This window comes from Sphaeramia orbicularis, chromosome 19 (genome assembly GCF_902148855.1).
Source record: "Sphaeramia orbicularis chromosome 19, fSphaOr1.1, whole genome shotgun sequence".
Lineage (NCBI taxonomy): Eukaryota > Metazoa > Chordata > Actinopteri > Kurtiformes > Apogonidae > Sphaeramia > Sphaeramia orbicularis.
The window spans coordinates 47861488-47882405 of record NC_043975.1 but is presented as its reverse complement, the minus strand read 5'-3'; the positions used below and the strand labels follow the sequence as shown (position 1 = coordinate 47882405).

Genomic DNA, 20918 nt, shown 5'->3' with positions numbered 1-20918 from the left:
GTAATTAAGTGAATGGTACACTGTTATTCTCTTAAATGTAGTGGTTCATCATGCTAATGTTTAATTCAGACATGGCTAGAGACAGATTTTTTGTTTTTTTTTCCTTTTAGAAAAGAACAATTTTCCTCGAAGCTTTAGAACTTTGTCATTAGCTGTTAGTGTGGCTAACGTAGTGGCTAACAGTGTCACATCCAGACACAACACCAGACATATTAGCTATAATTTGCAAATTGAAAATAGATTCAAAAACACTAGAACTGGCTAAAGCTAATACTGAAACTAGCTTGAAATGATGATACAGCTTGAGCTTGCAAAAGGCTCAATGATTTGTTAAAGTGATATAGAGGGTATGCACATACGTCACCCCCCCCCCCCCCCCCCCCCAGGGCCACGCCCCTCTAAGTCAGACTGAGTGTCTTAAACCAACTTGCTCAACATTACGGAGTATAGCAGTAAACACAGCCAGAGAAAAGGGAAAATGTGAAATATGAAATTAAATGAAGGACAGTTGGACTGGACATGGATCTGTACGAGCTACCAAAGAACAAGTGGTCCATGAACACTGACATGTGGACACAAATGGAGGATCCAGACCTGATCCAGGGTGGAGGGGATCAGCGCTATTTGGACCTGAAAAAAATATACATGGTTTCATCATCACTGACAACCAGGGTCCGAAACTAGGGCCCAGAACCAGCTGATCCAAAGGCTCCAAAACTAGGGCCCAGAACCAGCTGATCCAAAGTGCATTTCCAGTAGACCGTGGACTGACCCCAGTGAATATATGCATGATCTACTGGGACTGAGGAGATTTACTGAGTCTAGTTCAGATCCAGTACTTTATCCAACACAGATACTACTGCTGTGGACCAGCAGGGCACCACTGCATTCTGGGAAATTAGCAGATTTATACCACCTGGTTTTAAATTACGACATTATTCTTGTAATATTATGGCTTTATTTTCGGAATATGACGACTTTAATCTCATAAACGAATAACATTTTTGGTAAATTGTGATTTATTTATTTTTTATAACTACGACTTTGTTCTCATAACATTGTGATTCTTTTTGTATTCAACTTTATTCTCATAAAATTACAGGTTTTATATCGATATTTTATGACTTTATACTTGTACTGACAAGTGTTTTTATTTTCTTATGTGGTCCTAATACTCCGTCGTAGCTTTATTCTCCAGTTCCCCCGTATTTGAAAAACTGGGTTAGCCTCAGTTTCAGTTAGTTTACTAATCATGTAGGAGCACAGGTTCAGAATCACAAGATGAAGACAAAAACCATGAAAGATCTGATCATGAAACCAAGAGCTGCACTAAGAAGGAACGTTAGCCAAAACAATAGGTCATTTCAGGTCTGATTGGACCCAAAAATTCAGCATAAATGAATGTTAGCTGACACCAAACAGGATCCACAGATCTAGGTTTGGTTTCCTGGATTTGTGGATCCATCTCCTTCTCTTTTCTTTGTCTTTCGGTGTCTGTAAAACGATAGCTCCCACTGCTTTAAGAACCTGAAAATACAATCAATCCAACAGCTCTTCCCCATTTTTTATTAAACATTGTTCTTCAGTTTAGACAGGATTGAAGCCAACGCTGTCACTCATCTCCCTCTTTCTGCCACTCAGTGGGCGGAACTGTGGTGACATCACGTGCATACCCTCTATAGGCTACTTGAAATCAATTCTTTTTTTTTTTTTTTTTTAAGTTCACCCAGTATTTTAAATTCTGTTAAAATTATAAACGGTGTGTTCATAATATTTGATAATCAGCTTATTCTGTTCACTGTTTAATTTTCAGGTTAAAACTGACATCGTTTTTTACTTTTTGGGGATACTTTATTTTTATGTTTATGTTAGCCGCTAGCTATGTTAGCTACATTAATGCTAGTCATATGAATATGCTGGTTTGAAGGCTTACTTCTACAAACCAGTTTACAACAAACTGTAGTCCTTCAGGTAAATGAAGTCCATTTAGTATTTTGTTTTATTATCAAGGTTATAATGACCATGCATGTGCTTTTCTTCATCTCTGAATCAAGATACTTTATGTAAAAAACAACAAAAAATCATGAAAGTCTTTCTACAAACCACCATGGCTGAAGTCAGTGACTGTTGCTTACACTGGTCAAAAACAAATTTATTGTTTAAGTTTTTTGAGCTGATTTAGGATAATTTTGGTGTGCTGAATCCAAAAATCACATTAATTTTGCTCAATCAGGTCAACTTTCTGAACTATGCTACATATTGGCTGTTTAACATTTTTGCTTACATTTATGGGCATTTTCACATGATATGATACAAAATTCTTTCATATTTCTTGCAATAAACGAGTTCTGAAGATTTTACTTTTGCCAATTTATGATTCATGTTTCTTTTAATGTTACAGGTGAATGAAATGGCTTCGACTAGAAGATCTTGCAAAAATAAGCCTAACTAAGCCTTCTGCTACATCTGCGGTGAATACACCATTGTACCTAACAGGAATCAAGTGATCAAATGATTTTTTTTCTCTTAAAACCTATTTTGGGTGAAAACTATATAAAAAAAATCAACTGGTAAAGTCACAAAAATGTAATCAATTTTGTGAGAAGATCAAATTTTTCAAATCAAATTAGCAAAAAAAACCTGACCTGATTGGGAAAAACAGATGTCATTTTTGGATTTAGCGGTGCAAAATGGTCCTAATTCAGTTGAAAAAACCTAGACAACTTGCAAAAAACATTTTTTTGTAACCCAGTGTTATAAAAGCCATGTAGTAAAGCTTTTTTACGTGTTTTTAATACTGTGCACATATCCCCAACTGTTCTTGTGTCTGAATAAACAGATGGGGAAATAAAAGATATATATTCACTACGAGCAGGCAAAAGAATTGGATTTGGAGGAACAAAGATATGAACAAGGTCTCTCATGTGTTTTACTCGTTATTCTGTTTATGTTCTGTGTGTTCATGTATGTGTTTTGTCATGTCTACCACACCTGGAATCCTGGACAGTATTAACCTGCTGCACATAGCTTACAATATGTGCAAACATTCAGAAAGTAGAAATGATTTTTGTACTGCAGTGGAAGTATTCCACTCGTGAATTAAAGCCCATGTACATTTAATTTCTAAGTATATCAACAGCATTTCTGAAACTGTATTTTTTATTCCCCAGAGGGAATAGTGTTTTTAGTCAGTGACCTTTAACTACTGTTTTCCTCCGCAGGTAAACTATATGATGTGCTTTATTTCTGCAGTGTCTGCCCAGCAACTGTATTTGACATTTTCTTTTTTAGCTCAGTTGCATTTGCAAAACCATTTCTGAAAGCAAGAACAAGACAGAAAAATGTATTTGCTATTATGCTGTGGCTAATCCGGATCTATTATTAATTATTTAAAGTACAAGTCATCCACCCACACCTCTGGAATGACTCCCTCACTTTGTCCAAAACCATCCCAGTGCTTTTCTTAACCCTGTAACCCAAAGATATTGACCAATGGAATAAGGTGATTGAGCAGCTGGGGACGCCGTCTCAGGAGTTTTTAATGAAGCTCAACCAGTCGGTGAGGACGTACGTGGAGAACCGGCCGCGGTACGCCGGCTACAGCTTCGAGAAGCTCTTCCCGGACGTCTTATTTCCTGCAGACTCTGAACACAACAAACTAAAAGGTAAAGTACAGGGAAATATATTTATTTGAATAATACATAATGTTGTCTTTCAATGTAGAGCTGCAGTGACTTGTTGACAGTTAGCTGATGGCAAAATTAGTCACCAACTAATTTATTCGTTGACTGGTCAGTAGTAACCTGGCAATTTTGTTTAACCATAAAGACCCAAACATCCACCATCTACCAAAATCATCTTCTGATATAAACGGTTTAATCCTTGTTGATCCACTAATTGATGTAAATAATTGATGTAAAATGCATTTACTCAAATTTTCATGGTCATCAGATATGACCCATTCGGACGTTCAGAGGCTCTGTAGTTGCCGTGGAAACACCATCATCTTTTACAACATTGATTCACCAGTAAAACCCATGGCGTTGGATCAATGACAGTGGATAGACACACTGGGTTTATGTTCAGTTAATGATATTTTGTTGAAAAGTCAGTTTTTCATCAGTTTTCTCTATTTCTGATTTAATAACCCTTAACTTTAATCTGAGCTTTTTTGAACATCTGCATGATTACTAAATTAAATGTAGGAAAACACCAGATTTTCACTGAAAAAAAAAAACACAAAATACAGAAGTATTGTGATAAATCACTTAAGGACAGTTAAATATGGAGAAAAAAATTATTTTGGAACTGACACAAATGTCACACTGGGTCCTTATGGGTTAAGAAAAAAAATATTTTATTGCTTATTGCAACTCTTGAGTATTTAGTTGGTAGTTTCTGTAATTATGCACAAAATGCACTTTTGTTTAAGGGGGGAAAAGTATTTTCTCCCTGCTGCAAATTTTGTTGATTTGAAAATTTAACAAACTTTGTTATGTATTCTAATTGTTGCACACAAAGAAAATGTATTTTATTGCTGCAGTGAATGTAGATAAGAGCCTTTTTTTCAGTTCATAATCTGACTAGTTGACAATAGAAATAGTCTGTAGTTGCAGCCTTATTTCAGTGTAGTACCATCTAAGGGTTAAATGGATTCAGTCCCAGTTTTGAAGTTTCTAATAAGTGCAAAGGATTTCCAACTTGAAGCAGAACCATTTAGAGAATTTGAATAGCTTCTTTATCACATAACAAAAAGTGCAAGGAATAATAATATGAAGTCAGTGATTGAGCTTTAATCCACACTATGCTTCTTTTTTAGTCCTTTTTATGTGAACAAAAGACATTTGAAAGGTTAATTTTTGCAGCAAATGTCACATTTGTCATGGGTGACTTTTTAAATGCACACTTTTGTTCCTAATAATTAATACAAAAAGACCTGTGGTGTCTCCAGTCATGTGTTTCACACAACCTTCTCTGTATAAACATGTCCTGACAGCAAAGCTCAAGTGACAAATCAGTTATAAACGGCTGCATACAGCTTAAGCTCTGAGTGCAGAAACCGACAGTTCAAAGAGCAGGTTGTTCCTGTGAACAGGAATTTACCTCAAGCTTGTCTCTGCGTTTAAGCGGAGAGAAGTTAATGGGAACCGCAGCGCTGTGGAGCTGTTGATGATTAAAAAAAAGCCCCTCTTTTTCTCACATTTATTAATTTGCAGAAGCCTTTGATTAGTGTATCTCCCTGAAGTGTTCCTGTTGAACTCATGGGCCAAATTTACAAACAAAAAACCTTTTGCATTAGAAAAACTATTGGATTCACTAAAAAGCCGTAGCACAAAGAGACATGGACGTGCACATGTACAGTAACCAGTACTGTATTCACTCTAAGTATTGAAATGACTTTTATAATGTGATTGATTCGTCAAATTACTGCTACCTGTGCCAATATTTAACAGCAAAAAAGTGTGTCTTAACTGTTTCTGAGCCCGATGTGGCCGGGATACTACTGAGGCAGTGTTTGAGAACAGAGGGGTTTTTTTCTACACTTGTCGCAGTTTATTTGGAATGAGAAAAGAAGGTGATATCAGAGCAGATCAATTACAAAACAATCTAGAGCTGCAGCTGTTGACTATTGTCTTCCATTCAATTAAACAATTACTTGACTAGGTGAAAAAATAGAGTAAAAATGTCGAAGGATACATAAAAAATGTCTATATAGAAATAACAATAACAGTGTAAAATAGAAATTACTGGTGTCATGTACGTTTGAAATTCAACAGCAGAACCAATATTTAGCAACAAAACTAAGGAAACAAAGCTTTGATTGAAGTTGATTAACTGATTAATCATTTCATCTCTAAAACAATCCATTCTGCTGTTCCTTTAAATTTCCCAGTGTTTTTCCATTTTTCTGTAGCTTTTACAGACAGTATATGTTTCCTTCTGCAGAATAAGTGTATCTACAGCTCATGTTAGTTTTGGATTATCTGAGGCAGAAGTCAGTATAACTGTGACTTCTCCATGCTTCTCCTTTGTGTCATGTTGACAACAGGTCGTGATTTGAAAATTTATAGGAATTTAGGTACTGAAATAGATGCATTCATCTTCAAACATCTCGAATTCAACCAGAGAAAACTCCTTCCTCTGTGTGTACAATCTTGCGTTGTGACATGGAGTGTTCCTTAAACACATCATGTGTTATTGCAGACTTGGACTTTGAATGTGTCATAATCAAGGTTGATGTTCCTCAAATGCAAGACCCCCATCGGTGGTCCCATACTGTACCAGCTGGTCCACATAAACCCTAACTAGGGCTGAACGATATGGACAAAATTTCATATCTCGATTTCCATGCCAGATACCTTGATATCGATACGATACGATATGACTGTGGGTTCCGTGAAAACCAAACATTCTTCAAAAAAATTCAAACATCATAATACAAAAGAATGTGGAAAGTGCAGTTTTATTTATAAGAACTCACTGCCAATCATCAACATTAACATAAAGTACGAATAAAAATAAATTACAAATCAAACATTTTGCTGCAGCTCTGCTTTACCAACAAATAACAAATATATGCAGCAGCTGGTGGAAGGGGAAACATTGAAAGTGCATTGAAGTGCAATATGTTCTATTCTTCTAAAGGCAACAGAACTGTTTGCAGAAAATGCATTTGCTACTTACAGAACAGAGGTAGTTACAGCACAACTTCTACAGACTCTTTGCCAGGAACACTAGCTTGTTAACCATGTCTGGCTTCAGACAGGACCTCTCACAAGTCACAATGTTGCCTGATGCACTACAGATTCTCTCTGATGCAGAGCTGGTGGCCTGCATGCACATGCACAAGGAGTTTCTTGCCATGTTGCTAAGCCGGGGAAAGTTGACTTTGTGAATTCTCCACCACAGAAGGGGGTCCTCTTCGTTGTCAGTTGTGGAGGATTGCATGTAGGGGCTCAGCTTCTACGGCAGCAGTGGGATCGATATATTGTTGCTTTTTCGATATTAATATCTTGAATATTCATATCTAGACATAGATACGATAACGATATATCTTTCAGCCCTAACCCTAACATGCAGTAAAACATGAGGTTTTTGAACACATCGTCCTTTCCCTTCCTTCCACAGTCTGACTTTTCCTCCTCCACTGACTTTTCCATTCATTTCCACTTTTAATGATCCCTCCCTGTATTGTGTCCCGCGCCAACATCCTGCTTCAACAGGAAATACAACACATTAAGGAAGCGAGACAGTCTTAAATGGAAGGAATTTCAGGATATATAACTGTTGGTAGGAATGCAATAAAACGTTGTTCAGAATCTCAGCGGTGACACTTTTCTGTTTTTCTCTGTTTCTATTATCTTCCAGCGAGCCAAGCCCGAGACCTCCTATCCAAAATGCTGGTAATAGATGCATCCAAACGGATCTCAGTGGACGAGGCTCTGCAGCACCCGTACATCAACGTGTGGTACGACCCAACCGAGGTGGAGGCAGTGAGTACTGTTACATCTTTTTAGTGTTAGTAGTATTTTTAAAATGCTGGTACTTACCATAACACTTCCAGACTGTTCAACTGGAAGGGTTCTTCAATTCTGAAATATTTGGGAAGACGTACAAACCCACTACAAACATGTACATAAATGTATACAAGTGTAACTTTGAGTTTTGGAAATAGTCCATCACCATCTCCTTAGAAGTACGGGTCTGCATCTGCAAAAGGTTTTATCTGTGATCTGGACAGTCTGCTCAAAGTTCTGCTGCTCTTTGGCACAAAAAGAAGCAAAGCAACTGTTTAAACCGCATTTACAAATGTTGTTCTGACGCAGCACAAATGCATCAAATCCAGAGAGGATGGATAATGCTGAGTTTGAGAGAGTCTATTCCAACCCTCTATGTGGTGTAAATTTAATTGTAAGTGTTTTGCGGCGTATTCCTGGAAAGGTTTGTGCTCAACAAAGCAGAAGAATTGCAGTGGAGTGAATATGAGGAAACTGAACTGCAGAGGTTCTCAGTGTTGGCAGAGTCTGTTGGGTTTAAGGTGGAGTTGATTTCAGTTCACTTGCTGCAGTGGCTGATGGGAGTGAGAACCAACCGTATCATTCTCATCAGTGTTTTCAACTTCCAAAGGATTTCTGTCTCTTTCCCAAGTGATTTATTACTATTTATTATCATCAGGGTTTCTGCGGGTAATTAATAAGCATTAAAAGTCATTAAATAGATTTTATGAAAATTAAGGCCTTAAATGGCATTAAAAGCATAAATTCGATGTCTAGAGGCATTAAAAAAATTAAATACACTTGATGAAAAAAAACCCAAAAACATTGTTACTCCCCAGTTGTTTTGATTATATAAACATTTAATAATTTTTTGATCAGAAGTATAGTGTGATTGACAGGTGGAACCCTTTAATTGACTATTGTTTATGGCAAGTACACGAAGTCACAACACCGGATGCTTGGAATGCAGCATGCTGTGAGCGTGCTCATGACGTGGCGAAAGAGCAGAGGGAATATTAGCAAATGTTGGAAAAATGGGAAAATGCGAGTTTCAGCAGAAGTGATTGGAGGAGGAACTATTCAGAGCGGAGTATTTGGCTTGAATGCGACTTTATAAATGTGGAGGTGCTCTGGTGTTTGAACACTGTAGTGCAGCACCACTCATGCATCCAACGATGGTGTCTCTGAATTGTTTCAGTGTTTCCTGACTCTGACATAGCCAAGTCTTTCACCTGTGGAAAGGACAAAACCAGCTACATTGTAAATGCAGGTCTTGCCCCACACTTCAAAAATGAACTGATTTCTGCAGTTAACAAGGCAGGACCGTTTGTGTTGATGTTTGATGAGAGTTTGAACCAGTCAACAAACAAAACCCAACTAGGTGTGTGTGTGTATATACATATATATATACATGTAAACTGCATCTGCAGTTGTACATGGGCATTAAATTTGTTTAATGTGGCATTAAAAAGCATTAAATTAATATGCTGATACCTGCAGAAACCCTGATAAGATTATTCTCTGCATTTTGCATTTTTCAGTGAAAATCTGGTATTTCCCCATATTTATTTCAATGATCATGTAGATGTTCATAAAAATTAATTAAAAAGTTATTATTCAAATAGAGATAGCCAAAGAAAAAGTAACTTTTTTAACAACATCTCTCATTAACTGAACATAAACCCAGTATGTCCATCCACTGTCATTGATCCAACTCCATGGGTTTTACTGGCGAATCAATGTTGTAGAAGATGAAGGTGTTTCCACAATAACTCAAAAGCCTCTGAACGTCCAAATGGGTCATATCTGATGACCATGAAAAGCTCATTATGAGTTCAGGACCAGGGGTAACGATGATTACAAAATATGGCCACTTACTCTCTTTGTCTTGGTGGCACCTTCCCCCAGTGAAACTGAAAAGGCATAAAATGGGCATTTTCAGAATCGCATAACGGCAGAACTGACAGTAAATTGACCACTGCATACCTTAAATACTCTACTCCTCAAATGATGTGTTCTTCTACATCATCAAAGATAGACAGTAAGTAAAGAAAATGTTTATGCACCTATACTCAATAATTGCATATATATCATACTGTTCCTCTAAGACAGTCTTGTACATTTAACATTTAACATATTATTTATATCTAGCAGTTTTGGACATGTTACATAGCAGTTTTCGCTGACAGTTTGCACAATTACTCAGATTATTTATGTAAGTTTTTCTCTTAGTAATAGTTTATATTTTTATTTTCATTCCTTTTTGTATGCCATTCTTAAATGCCACTTTGTTTTGTTTGTTTTAATTTCCTAGTTAAATTATTCTATTTATTTTTATATATCTTAAATTCTTTTGGCATTTAGTGTGGATGGCTAAGTAAGACTTTCATTGTACAGGGAAACCTGTGTCTTTACTGTACACATGACCATAAAACGCTTTGAATCTTGAATCTAAGACAATCTGGCCCTTACGCTTAGTTTTGCCTTTTGATTTTCTTTATTTCTCTGGCATAAAAACAGGGTTCCGCAGGGTCTTAAAAAGTCTTGAATTTACAAATCTGCATTTCATACCTTAAAAAAGTCTTTAAAAGGTATTACATTTGATATGGTAGACCTTAAGTTATGGTGCCATGAACTTGTTCACTGTGCTGTGTTTAAATGTGTTTGTTAAATGTCCAGGCTGCAAAGAAAGTAGCATTAGTCGACTCAGTTCCACCTGTTCCACCCTGACAATTTATATTGAATTTAGAAACCAATTATCACTAACTTTGCAGCCCCCAGTGAGAAATGATCACAGAACATTCAGCCCAACACACGTGCATCTGTTAGTCAAGCAGACTTTGGAATGTCTTTTGAAATGGGCATTAAGTTCTGTTCTAAGTAGTCTTAAAATGTGAAGAACCCTGTAGGAACCCTGAAAAAAAGCTCAATAAACGTGCAGTAGCTGAACTAAGAAATACAGATACAAGACAACAGATGGGATGGTGAGGTTAAGGAATATATTTCCAATGCATAATGCACTCTACATATGCTGTGTTTAATATTTTCTATCCATCCTCCAGTCATTTATCTCAGTATTTCTGTACTCGTAGACTGTCCATCTGTTAAATATAGAAACCATGTATATTTGTTTTGCAGCCACCGCCTGTGATCACAGACAAACAGCTGGATGAGAGGGAGCACACAGTGGACGAGTGGAAAGGTAGGACAGAGCTCCCATCAGCTATCATCTGCCCTCAGCTCCTCTCTTCCTCTTGCGTTCAATAAGCCGTCACAAACACTCAGCGTTTTTGCGTGCGTTGCATAAGGCCGCTCTAATGTTGTGCAGCCTTCGGGACATTCAATTTTCTTCCGGAACTGAAGCACATATCTTCCTCTGCGTAGTCTGTCTAAATTCGTAACGTTCATAAAAGCACTGATGCCTGTTGCACAATCCGAATATTCCTCCAACTCTGGAAACACCTTTTGTGCTTGCGTACATCCTACCGACGGGCTTCTGTAACACCAGACCATAGTGACTCAGGACATGTTCCTGTAACTATATTGTGATTTCTAGTTTTTATGTGTGAGCACCATGTAAATTAGCCTCTGATTTAGCAAAACTGAGAATTGTATTCCACAGCTGCAGGGTCCAGATGGCAAAGGCTTTTTTTTTAATCAATAGTAATCAGCTCTGTTCTGGAACATGGAGCCCACACTTGTTAAGGATATACTCAGTCTTGTGATTTTATAACCAAAAACAGCAAGACAGACAGACTGAAGGAACTAGATTAACTTCAGATTCACAATGAAGATGAATAGAGGTAATCAAACAAACAAATAGAGGTAATCAAAGAAAGTAGAGATGCACTAAGACAATCATACATAACATCACATCAACATGCTAACATAATGTGCCCAGCATCCAAACTAACTTCTCGTCTTGTATCATTTTAAGACAGGGTTTTTCAGCCTTGGGGTCTGGATCCTACGTGGGGACGCCTGGAATTCAAATGGGGTCGCCTGAAATTTCTATTAATTGATAAGAAGAAGATAAGAAGAAGAAAAAAAAAAAACTAATTACAAATTTGATTGTTAGTTGAGAGAGACAATCACAGTCCATAAAAAACATGACAAACTGTGAGTGTGAAACTGCAGCACTGTGGTTCTGTTTATCTGTCAAATGTTCATTATGGTCAGTTTCAGATGCTGCAGCTCTTTCATAATTCATAGTTTGAGTTCTTGTTTGTTCAGTATTAATTGTCCTCCCTGTAAATCCAAGCTGGACTGACTGTACAGATCCTGACCAAGGAAAGTAAAATCCTCCCTTTGTGCAGTAATCTACACCTGGCTTTTCTGCCTCCGTCCATAATAATATACATTATATAGACTAAATGTCCTCTAAAATTAACGTTGTTTGCACCACACTATAACAAACTATTACAGGATGATGAAAAACAAGCTAAATTTAGCAAATAAATGTCTCTGTTTTAAATGTCTGGGGTGGCCAGAAATTTGTGATGTTAAAATGGGGTCATGAGCCAAAAAAGGTTGGAAACCACTATTTTAGGATTTAGCAGCCTATCATCAGCATACGATTATATCACCTCTTTGTGAAATATGATGCTTGACAACAGAATAACTGAGTAGATGGTGGGAAGGTTTAAAGTTTTGTCATTTCCTGTGCTGAATTTTCTGTCCCTCTATCTTGCAGCTCAGTGTGAGTGATTAAAACTGGTACATGAACTAACCAATGGAGTCTTTTTCATTGCAGAATTGATATATAAAGAAGTGTTGGACTGGGAGGAAAGGACAAAGAATGGTGTCATCAGGGGACAGCCAGGCTCCATAGGTTAGTGGATTTTCATGTGTGTATTGATGACCAGTGTGTTGAAGTTGTGGTGGGAGAGGACGCTGGTGCCATCTGGTTGCTGTTTCTCCAAACCAAACTTTTGATTAATGACAGATTTACTTCATGCCCAATGAAATTATTTGCCCTGTAATTCTTCTTGGAGGCTCAGCGAGACTTTACAACTACGTACCTACGTTCCTGGACTGTTTTCTACTTGCTTGTGTGGAAGTGCTGTGTACCTGCTACTTTCCGTCATCAACGCTGTCTACAACTTATCATTCCATCTGTCAGTGATGTTTCCCTGTCGCTCCTCATGTTGTTCGGCTTCCCTGGGGAAGGATCTTTTATTGAGCCTGTTTACATGCACACCAATACTCCGATCGTTATCCGATTTCCTGAGTTGTCAGTCGGGGGTAAAACCATTATATCCCTGAAACTCCATTTCGGGGATATAATGGTTTTAGCCCAACCGTTGCTGGTTCCACCGCCAGGTATCCTTTGTGTGAACGCGATAACTCGGACAGATTTGATTGGATATCTTCTCCCTTGATAACTAACATAGTGGAGGAACCCTATCAATTTCAGCTTCTCTATGAGTATTATAAGTCATCTAAATGGGTACGATTTAGTTGAAAGTCAGTTTTTTGGACATATATCAAGCAATAATAAGTCGATTGAGATAAAATTTGGTTCATATTGATGGTCTTACAAATTTTCTGTTCACCATCCTGAGTTCATATGGGGTCATTTTCATTCACTAGGTGGAGTTTTGTGGGAAAAATTGGTTCTCTGACCATTATTCTGCCACTATCAGGTGGATGTAGCTCAAACTGAGTTCATATCTAACATGTCTAACAATTCTCTTTCTTCATGCCACTGCCTTGAGTTTACATGATGTCATATTTTCACACCAGGTGGTGTGTGTTTTTCCAAATGGTTAGGAGATGTTTGATAAATGTTCTGAAAATATCAAATGAACAGTTATGGGTATTTCTAGACAATGTCACATTTCATATTAAATCTATCCACAATAATAATTAAGTTGGTATCTTTTATACATTGTGTCGTTAATTTGCTTTATTATATAGCAGAGGATTGGGGGGATTTCGGGAATATACCATCGCTGTCGGCCCCTGACAGCGTAAGCCTGTTTTTTTAATATATAAACAGGGTAATCTGATCCATTTTATCTGATAACAGCAGTAATATGGTTATGAGAAATCGGATTAATACACCTGAATTTATCCCCAATACTCTGATGTCTTCCTGCACGTATACAGGTTAATCTGATTTACGTCATTCTTTTACAGTTGTGCATGTAAACACAATTAAAATTGTAGTAAACAGAAGTTACGTTGTCAAACATGAGTGGAAGACAACAGGAAGTGTAAGTTTACCATCACTGCGTATGTACATACTCCGAAAGAAATCCGATAATGGATGGAGTGTCTAAACCAGGGTTTTTTGCTTATCGTGTTTCTTAAGTGGATGTAAATGCATTGGATCTGATTATTACAATTATCTGATTACTCCCCGTTCATGGTCATGTAAACAGGCTCACTGTCAGTTTGCCAACTGTGTCCCTGGTGTATCTGGTCATTTTTGCCCAGAACAGCTGCCTGCTACTCCACTGTCAGCTACAACCACAGTCTGACTACAGCCACTGTCCAGCTACAGCCACTGTCCAGCTACAGCCACAGTCTGACTACAGCCACTGTCCAGCTACAGCCACTGTCCAGCTACAGCCACTGTCTGACTACAGCCACTGTCCAGCTACAGCCACTGTCCAGCTACAGCCACAGTCCAGCTACAGCCACTGTCCAGCTATAGCCACTGTCCAGCTATAGCCACTGTCCAGCTACAGCCACAGTCTGACTACAGCCACTGTCCAGCTACAGCCACTGTCCAGCTACAGCCACAGTCTGACTACAGCCACTGTCCAGCTACAGCCACTGTCCAGCTACAGCCACTGTCCAGCTACAGCCACAGTCCAGCCACAGTCCAGCTACAGCCATAGTGCTAACCTCACTGCCTCACTTGTCCAGCACCATTGTGGTGGTCCCCGTCACTGGCCCTCATTGGACTGTTTCCCCCTGTATTGACTCATTGGGTCGGGCTGACACCCTCACACACTCCAGGGCCCTCTCTGGACCTGGTCATTTCTGATTCTACTGTCATCAGCAATCTGCTTATGTATGACCTGGGAATCTACACCATCATCTCCATGGTAGTACCCTGGTTATCTCCCATCTCCAAGCCGAAAGTCATTTCCATTTCTGTGACCTCCAACTCCTGGCCACTATCAACTTTCCATCAGTCAATGAATCTGTGAATCACTACAGTAATTCTCTTCTCCTGGACACTCCCCCAGTGCAATAGTGAACTGCACAAGATGAAGGCTGTGGTATCTAGACCAACACCATGGAAGAAGATGACTGAAGTCCTGGAAGTAGAGAAGTGGACCTCATTGGATTGGATTTATTTGTCCAACACCTCCCACAGATAACACTGGTCAACAACAAATTTATTGTTTAAGTTTTTTGAGCTGATTTAGGATAATTTTGGTGTGCTGAATCCAAAAATCACATTAATTTTGCTCAATCAGGTCAACTTTCTGAACTATGCTACATATTGGCTTTTTAACGTTTTTGCTTACATTTATGGGCATTTTCACATCATATGATATAAAATTCTTTCATATTTCTTGCAATAAACGAGTTCTGAAGATTTTACTTTTGCCAATTTATGATTAATGTTTTTTTTTAATATTACAGGTGAATGAAATGGCTTCGACTAGAAGATCTTGCAAAAATAAGCCTGACGTATTCTGCTACATCTGCGGTGAATACACCATTGTACCTAACAGGAATCAAGTCACAAGTTTCATAAAGTTTCATAAACCTATTTTGGGTGAGAACTATATAAAAAATCAACTGATAAAGGCACAAAAATGTAATCAATTTTGTGAGGAGATCAAATTTTTCAAAATCAAATTAGCAAAAAAACCTGACCTGATTGAGAAAAACAGATGTCATTTTTGGATTTAGCGGTGCAAAATTGTCCTAATTCAGTTGAAAAAACCTAGACAACTTGCAAAAGAACTTTTTTTTGTAACCCAGTGTAATCATTGGTCCTGAGATTGGGATGTCCTTCCTTTATCCATTTTTAGTCTGTACTAACCACTGCAGACCAGGAACATCCAACAAGACCTGCAGGTGGAGATGCTCTGACCCAGTCATCAATGTCACTCGGTTCCTTATGTTGATCGTTTTGCTGCTTCCACCACATGAGCTTTAACAAATAAATGTTCAGTTGCTGCCAAATGTGTCCAACCCAGTGAAATAATCAGTATTATTACCACTTCTGTCAGAATGTTATGATCACTGTCTGCATGCGAAAATTGCATCAACATTGAAGGCTGACCACAAGCATTTACCTGTTTCTTCATAGCACAGGTGCAACAGTGAGCAGCCCCTCCCACCAACACCAGCACCACCCCTCTACATCCTCCTCCGCCTCCATCACCGATGTTTCATCCATGGCCACCGACCCGACCCCGACCGACACAGATGGCAGCCTGGAGACGGCCAGAGCCGCCGCCGCCGCTCCAGCCCCCGGCGCCCTTGGCTGCTGCACATGACTATCATGGACACCTGTTCGCGGTCCTGGGCCGGGCCTCGCTACCGGGTCACATCCAAGACCACAGGCCCAACACTGGCTCCTAGCCCCGCCCCCTGCATTTTCCTCCTCCCACCCCTCGTGCTCGTCTTCAGTAGTGTAGCGATTAGCCAGATAGCTGTTTGAGAAATACTTTTATTTCACCAAAGGACGGATCTTTCCTTTGTTTTTTTCTTTTTTAAATTACAGTCCTAGTCTTTTTTAAAATGACTTTTTTGTTCGAGTCCTAGCTGTAATTTATTGTGGCATTTCTTAATTTTTTTTGAAACCTAAGATGAGAAGAGAATTTTTATGATTTCACTACGTTTCGGTTTGTATTAACCGATAGTGAAAATTTAAAGAAATATCTGTAAAATGTTTTAATGTGATCTATTTTTCTGTTGAAAGTTATTTGTTTCACATGTAAGCTACTGCTTTTACAACTTGCCATATAAATGTAGATTGAGTTTGTACAGATTTTATGGTAGATGTAATTTTATCTTCGAGACAAGTTTGCAGTGAGCCATTGAAACCTAATTTAACTGACTAACTATCACCCCCTGGTAATACAGCCCTACCCGTTGTATATCATATCATTTTAAATGCATATGGCATATCCAGTTATTGTAAGTCACGACTACTTCCCACTTTGTAAGACCTAAACTCAGCAGTTTATAATTTGCCCCTTCAGATTCGCTCTTCTTGGACCATCCACCCGGTCACCGGTGACCCATTTTAGGGTTGTATGTTGTGTTTCAGTCACGACAAGATGTTTCCTCTTAAATGAAGTCCATGCATTTCAGCCTCAGATTTCATCTAAGTATGAAAAGAGTGGATATTAAAAGGTCAAGTAATGGAACTGAGGATGGCACAGTTACGTCCCGCAAGATATCGTGGAATTTCCTGATGGCCGTGTTGTGTATTTTAAGTGCTTAAAAGTACCTCGTCTGAAATTGGATTGGTAGAATTGCTTCGGTAAAGCCAGGGGATGTAGCGCGAGCATTGGGCGGATGCAACGGCGAGCTATCGTTGACAATTCCGGACTTTAGAATGTTTATTGTTGAAGATGTGAAGTCGTGTGAGGTTGTGAAGTCAGTGACGGTGGAAGTAGAAAGTGCTTGGGTCAAGTAGGGATTGGTGATATTGGGAAACGCATGTGAACGTGTTGTTGTTTGGCATCTCGGAGGGAAAAGATGTCTGCTTGGAACTACCACATCCTGTTATTAGTAATGTAACTAATCTACTTGTGTTTTTTATTAGAAAATTTGACTGGAAATGTGATTTTTTTTTTTTCTAAAAGCCGGTCAAACACTTCACATACCATACCTGCCTGTAGATAAAAATAAAAAACTGAACATGTAAAACTGCAGCACAAACATCCCAAAAGGAACAGAACCATTCTTACTGTATGCAATAATAGTGCCCTTTTTGAGTCTTTTCATTCTTTTTGCTTTTGATTTTTTTTTTTTTTTTTCCGCTCTGAAAGGAAAAGTGCCTGTTGTTTGTCAAGCGTTCCATTCCTGAGTATGTGGAAGGTTTTTATGGCATCCGGATACTGACCGTAGTTTCCATATCAAACCATTAATGTATGACGGGGGTTGTAGTTCTCACAGATGCATTGTATATTTTTGTACTTGTTTTAAGTCGGAGACTGGCGTGTCTTGCAGGGTATGAAGGCGAGGTTGTGTACGTCGAGGTGATTCAGCATGTGTTTGAGTCGTTTTAAAAGCAAAGGCAGGTTTATCAAGGTCTTTCATCAAAGTAAAAAGAAGTGATTCTTTGCAGTGGCTTTTCTTTGACTAAAAAATTCATTTGAGATCTGAAATTGTCAGTATTTTATAGAATGTTTTGGATGTGTTGGTTATGATGGCATTTTTGGCAAATATAAGACATAGCTAACAAGATAAATTTACCTTTATTAGCTGGTCGTTAGCCGATAGTTGTCCAGGCAAGTTGCAACGTAAAATTCTAAAGCCTGGGAGTGAGTGCTGTTTATATTTTCTATCTATCAAATTTCATTCATCCACTTAGCTGAGATTATATTTGTCACTACAAATGTTTGCCTAACTAAAACCCCGATCTGGAAGAAACAGGGTCTTGATCTGGTCGTCACGGATCACGGTGATATGACGGCAGAGGCAGAAACATCACCTATACTTAGACGTCACATTGTTTAAATGTGTTTCGTAATATGGTGATGCCTTTTTTTGGTCCTGATCTTTGATGCGGATGTTGGCTCAATCGTTTAAATACGCTGTAGTTCTGTGCTCTGCTTCGGAAAAATGTCAATGTCTGCCAAACACGTTTAAACCCAGATGTGACCGTTCTTTCCACCGCAGGACCATGGCTCCTCTGTTTGTCTGTTTTCGTTCATTTCTAGATTGGGTTGCACCAGTTTGTTAAATCCGTTATTATTTCTTAGTACTCTCACAAGTCATTTTTTTAATAATCACACCTGTCACTACTCCATCGTTACCAGAAACTCGATTTGCTCTAAGCATGTTTGGAAAATACTACTTCTTAGCATCAGCATTTCAAAGTAAAGAATCTTCTAGGTTTAATATTATTATTTATCTTCACTATCACAAGTGGTGAAACTGAATATTCACATGATGTCTTAAATGACCACAGGTTTTCTTTTATAAAGATTATCTTTGGTACCAATAAAATAAAAAATTAACCATATAATCTGTAGGGTTTTGCGGCAAATATTTTCACCCAAGTTCCTTATCTCTTAGGTTTTTCAAGTACTTTTAAGTTTGTAGTTTCCTCTCTGATGAAGGCTCGCTAAGTTAGCTCACTAGCTAACGTTACATTTGAACCATCTAATGCACAGGATTCAAACATGCGACCCAGGGGCCAAATCCAGCCCGCCAAAGGGTCCAGTCCAGCCCCTGGGATGAATTTGTGAAATGCAAAAATTACACTGAAGATATTAACAATCAAGGATGTTTAAATCATTTTAATCTAATCATTTAATCTAAAGTGGGTCAAACCAGTAAAATACTATCAGAATAAACTATAAATAATGAAAATTGCCAATTTTTGTCTTTGTTTTAGTTTTTAAAAAGTAAAATTACACAAAAATGTTCATATTTACAGAAGAGCCTTTTAGAAAAAATGTGAATAACCTGAACAAATGTGAACAACCTGAAATGTCTTCAGAGTAGTATGTCTAATTTTACCAATATTCTGCCTGTTATTAAATGTTTTGTGTAGTTGTAGATCCACGGTGATCTGTAAGTAGTGATGTAGAAATGATAAACTAGGTGCAACATTGTTAAAATTGAACATATTTTTTAAAAATAATTTTCAGGTTCATATTTGTTCATGTTACAGTTCGTAGATGTAAACATTTTCATTATGGAATTTGATTTTTTCACTTGAAAACTGATTTTAACAGATAGAGTTGGCATTATTTCTAAGTTCTTTTACTATTATTTTATATTATTGTACTGGTCCGGCCCACTTTAGATCGTATTAGGCTGAATGTGGCCCCTGAACTAAAATGAGTTTGACAGCCCTGATCTAATGTTAGCTGCATTAGCTAGCTCAGTTGTAAATATTAGCTGATTTGATGCATCACTAGCCTGTCTGTTCAAGCAATTCCCTCACCAGAAGTTATGGCCAAAAAAGCTGGAAAAAAAAAAGTTCACATTTTGGACAAGTGAACATCTGTACCATATTAGAAAAAAAAAGAAAAAAAAATACCCCCAAGGCGTCTGAAACATTTCTTTGATAAGAAGGACAGACATGAAGTCATGATGAATAAGTGAACATTTGTGCCAAATTTGAAGATACTCTGTGCATTTTGTGTTTCAAGTACAACTGACCGACAGATGGACAAACTTATGGAACTGATCAATCATATTTGATATGGAAATGACTAGGGATGTCCGATATTGGCTTTTTTGCCAAAAACCGATATGCCGATATTGTCCAACGCTTAATTTCCGATTCCGATATCTACCGATACCACTGCCGATATATGTGGGATATTAAACTAATTTTAGGTAACATCACATATCTCCTGTCATAGAATTAACACATCATGCCTAATTTTACTGTGATGCCCCATTGGATGCATTCTCAAATGCAACAAGGCTTTCAAAATGTAAACACTGTCTGTGCAAAGAATACATACTTCAACTTAAGTTGTGGAAAAAATGCCAGATTTATTTATTTCCTCTCCCTCCCTCCATGAGTCTATTACAGTGTGGCAACTCTACTGTACAATTTTGAAAACTGCACATTTCTTTCAGCTACAAACAATGCTTCATTTACGCGTCAGTAAATGCCGGCGAAATCAAGGCATTATTTTATCGGTTTTAATGATAGGCAAAAAAACCCATAACGATATTCACCGATATTACATTTTTATGCCAATATCGGGCTGATAATATCGGTGGGCTGATATTATCGGACATCCCTAGAAATGACATAATTATTTCACAACTACTACAGAAGCTGTCATTTATATGCAGTGTATCTAAAATAGCTAAAGTATGACTGATGAGCTGTGGTAGTATTGTGTCAGACGTAGAACAAATGGGTTTCTGGTACAGATGGTGTCGGAACAGCAACAGTAAAACCTTTAAGCGAATATTTTAACTAGTGAGAACAGTCGTAATGTGTAAATCGGTTACTAGCAAACGCCTTTAGCATTAGCCAGTCAAAAGCAAGTGTCAAAGAGAAGTAAAAGTCATATAGCATTAGCATAACAAACAGTAACGTAGCTTCTGAATATATTAAAGTAGAACACCAATACACAAATATTCTGTACATATTTGGCTTCAAACTCAACTCTGTTAATGTAGGTAAGACATTTTAGTTACATCTTCAGAAACAGAAATATGTTTAATGTTAGTATTTCTACACTAAAAAATTAAATGTTTGAGTGTGCTAGCTGCTCCTTTAGGCTAACATTTGTCGTC

General features: G+C 38.0%; 1 protein-coding gene across 3 annotated transcripts in view; it reads left to right on the top strand.

Annotated features, from left to right (window-relative positions):
* The window catches only part of mapk8b (mitogen-activated protein kinase 8b), a 57800-nt gene extending 39140 nt beyond the window's left edge, over positions 1 to 18660 (top strand). For 2 of the 3 annotated variants that reach the window (XM_030163465.1, XM_030163464.1), the window contains exons 8-12: positions 3483 to 3665; positions 7369 to 7493; positions 10635 to 10698; positions 12250 to 12327; positions 15778 to 18660. In XM_030163465.1, coding sequence (XP_030019325.1) covers positions 3483 to 3665; positions 7369 to 7493; positions 10635 to 10698; positions 12250 to 12327; positions 15778 to 15794 — 467 coding nt within the window. In that variant the 3' untranslated portion in view covers positions 15795 to 18660. The remainder of the gene's footprint in view (positions 1 to 3482; positions 3666 to 7368; positions 7494 to 10634; positions 10699 to 12249; positions 12328 to 15777) is intronic. The other variant, XM_030163466.1, reaches the window with a different exon arrangement.
* Positions 18661 to 20918: the final 2258 nt, after the last annotated feature.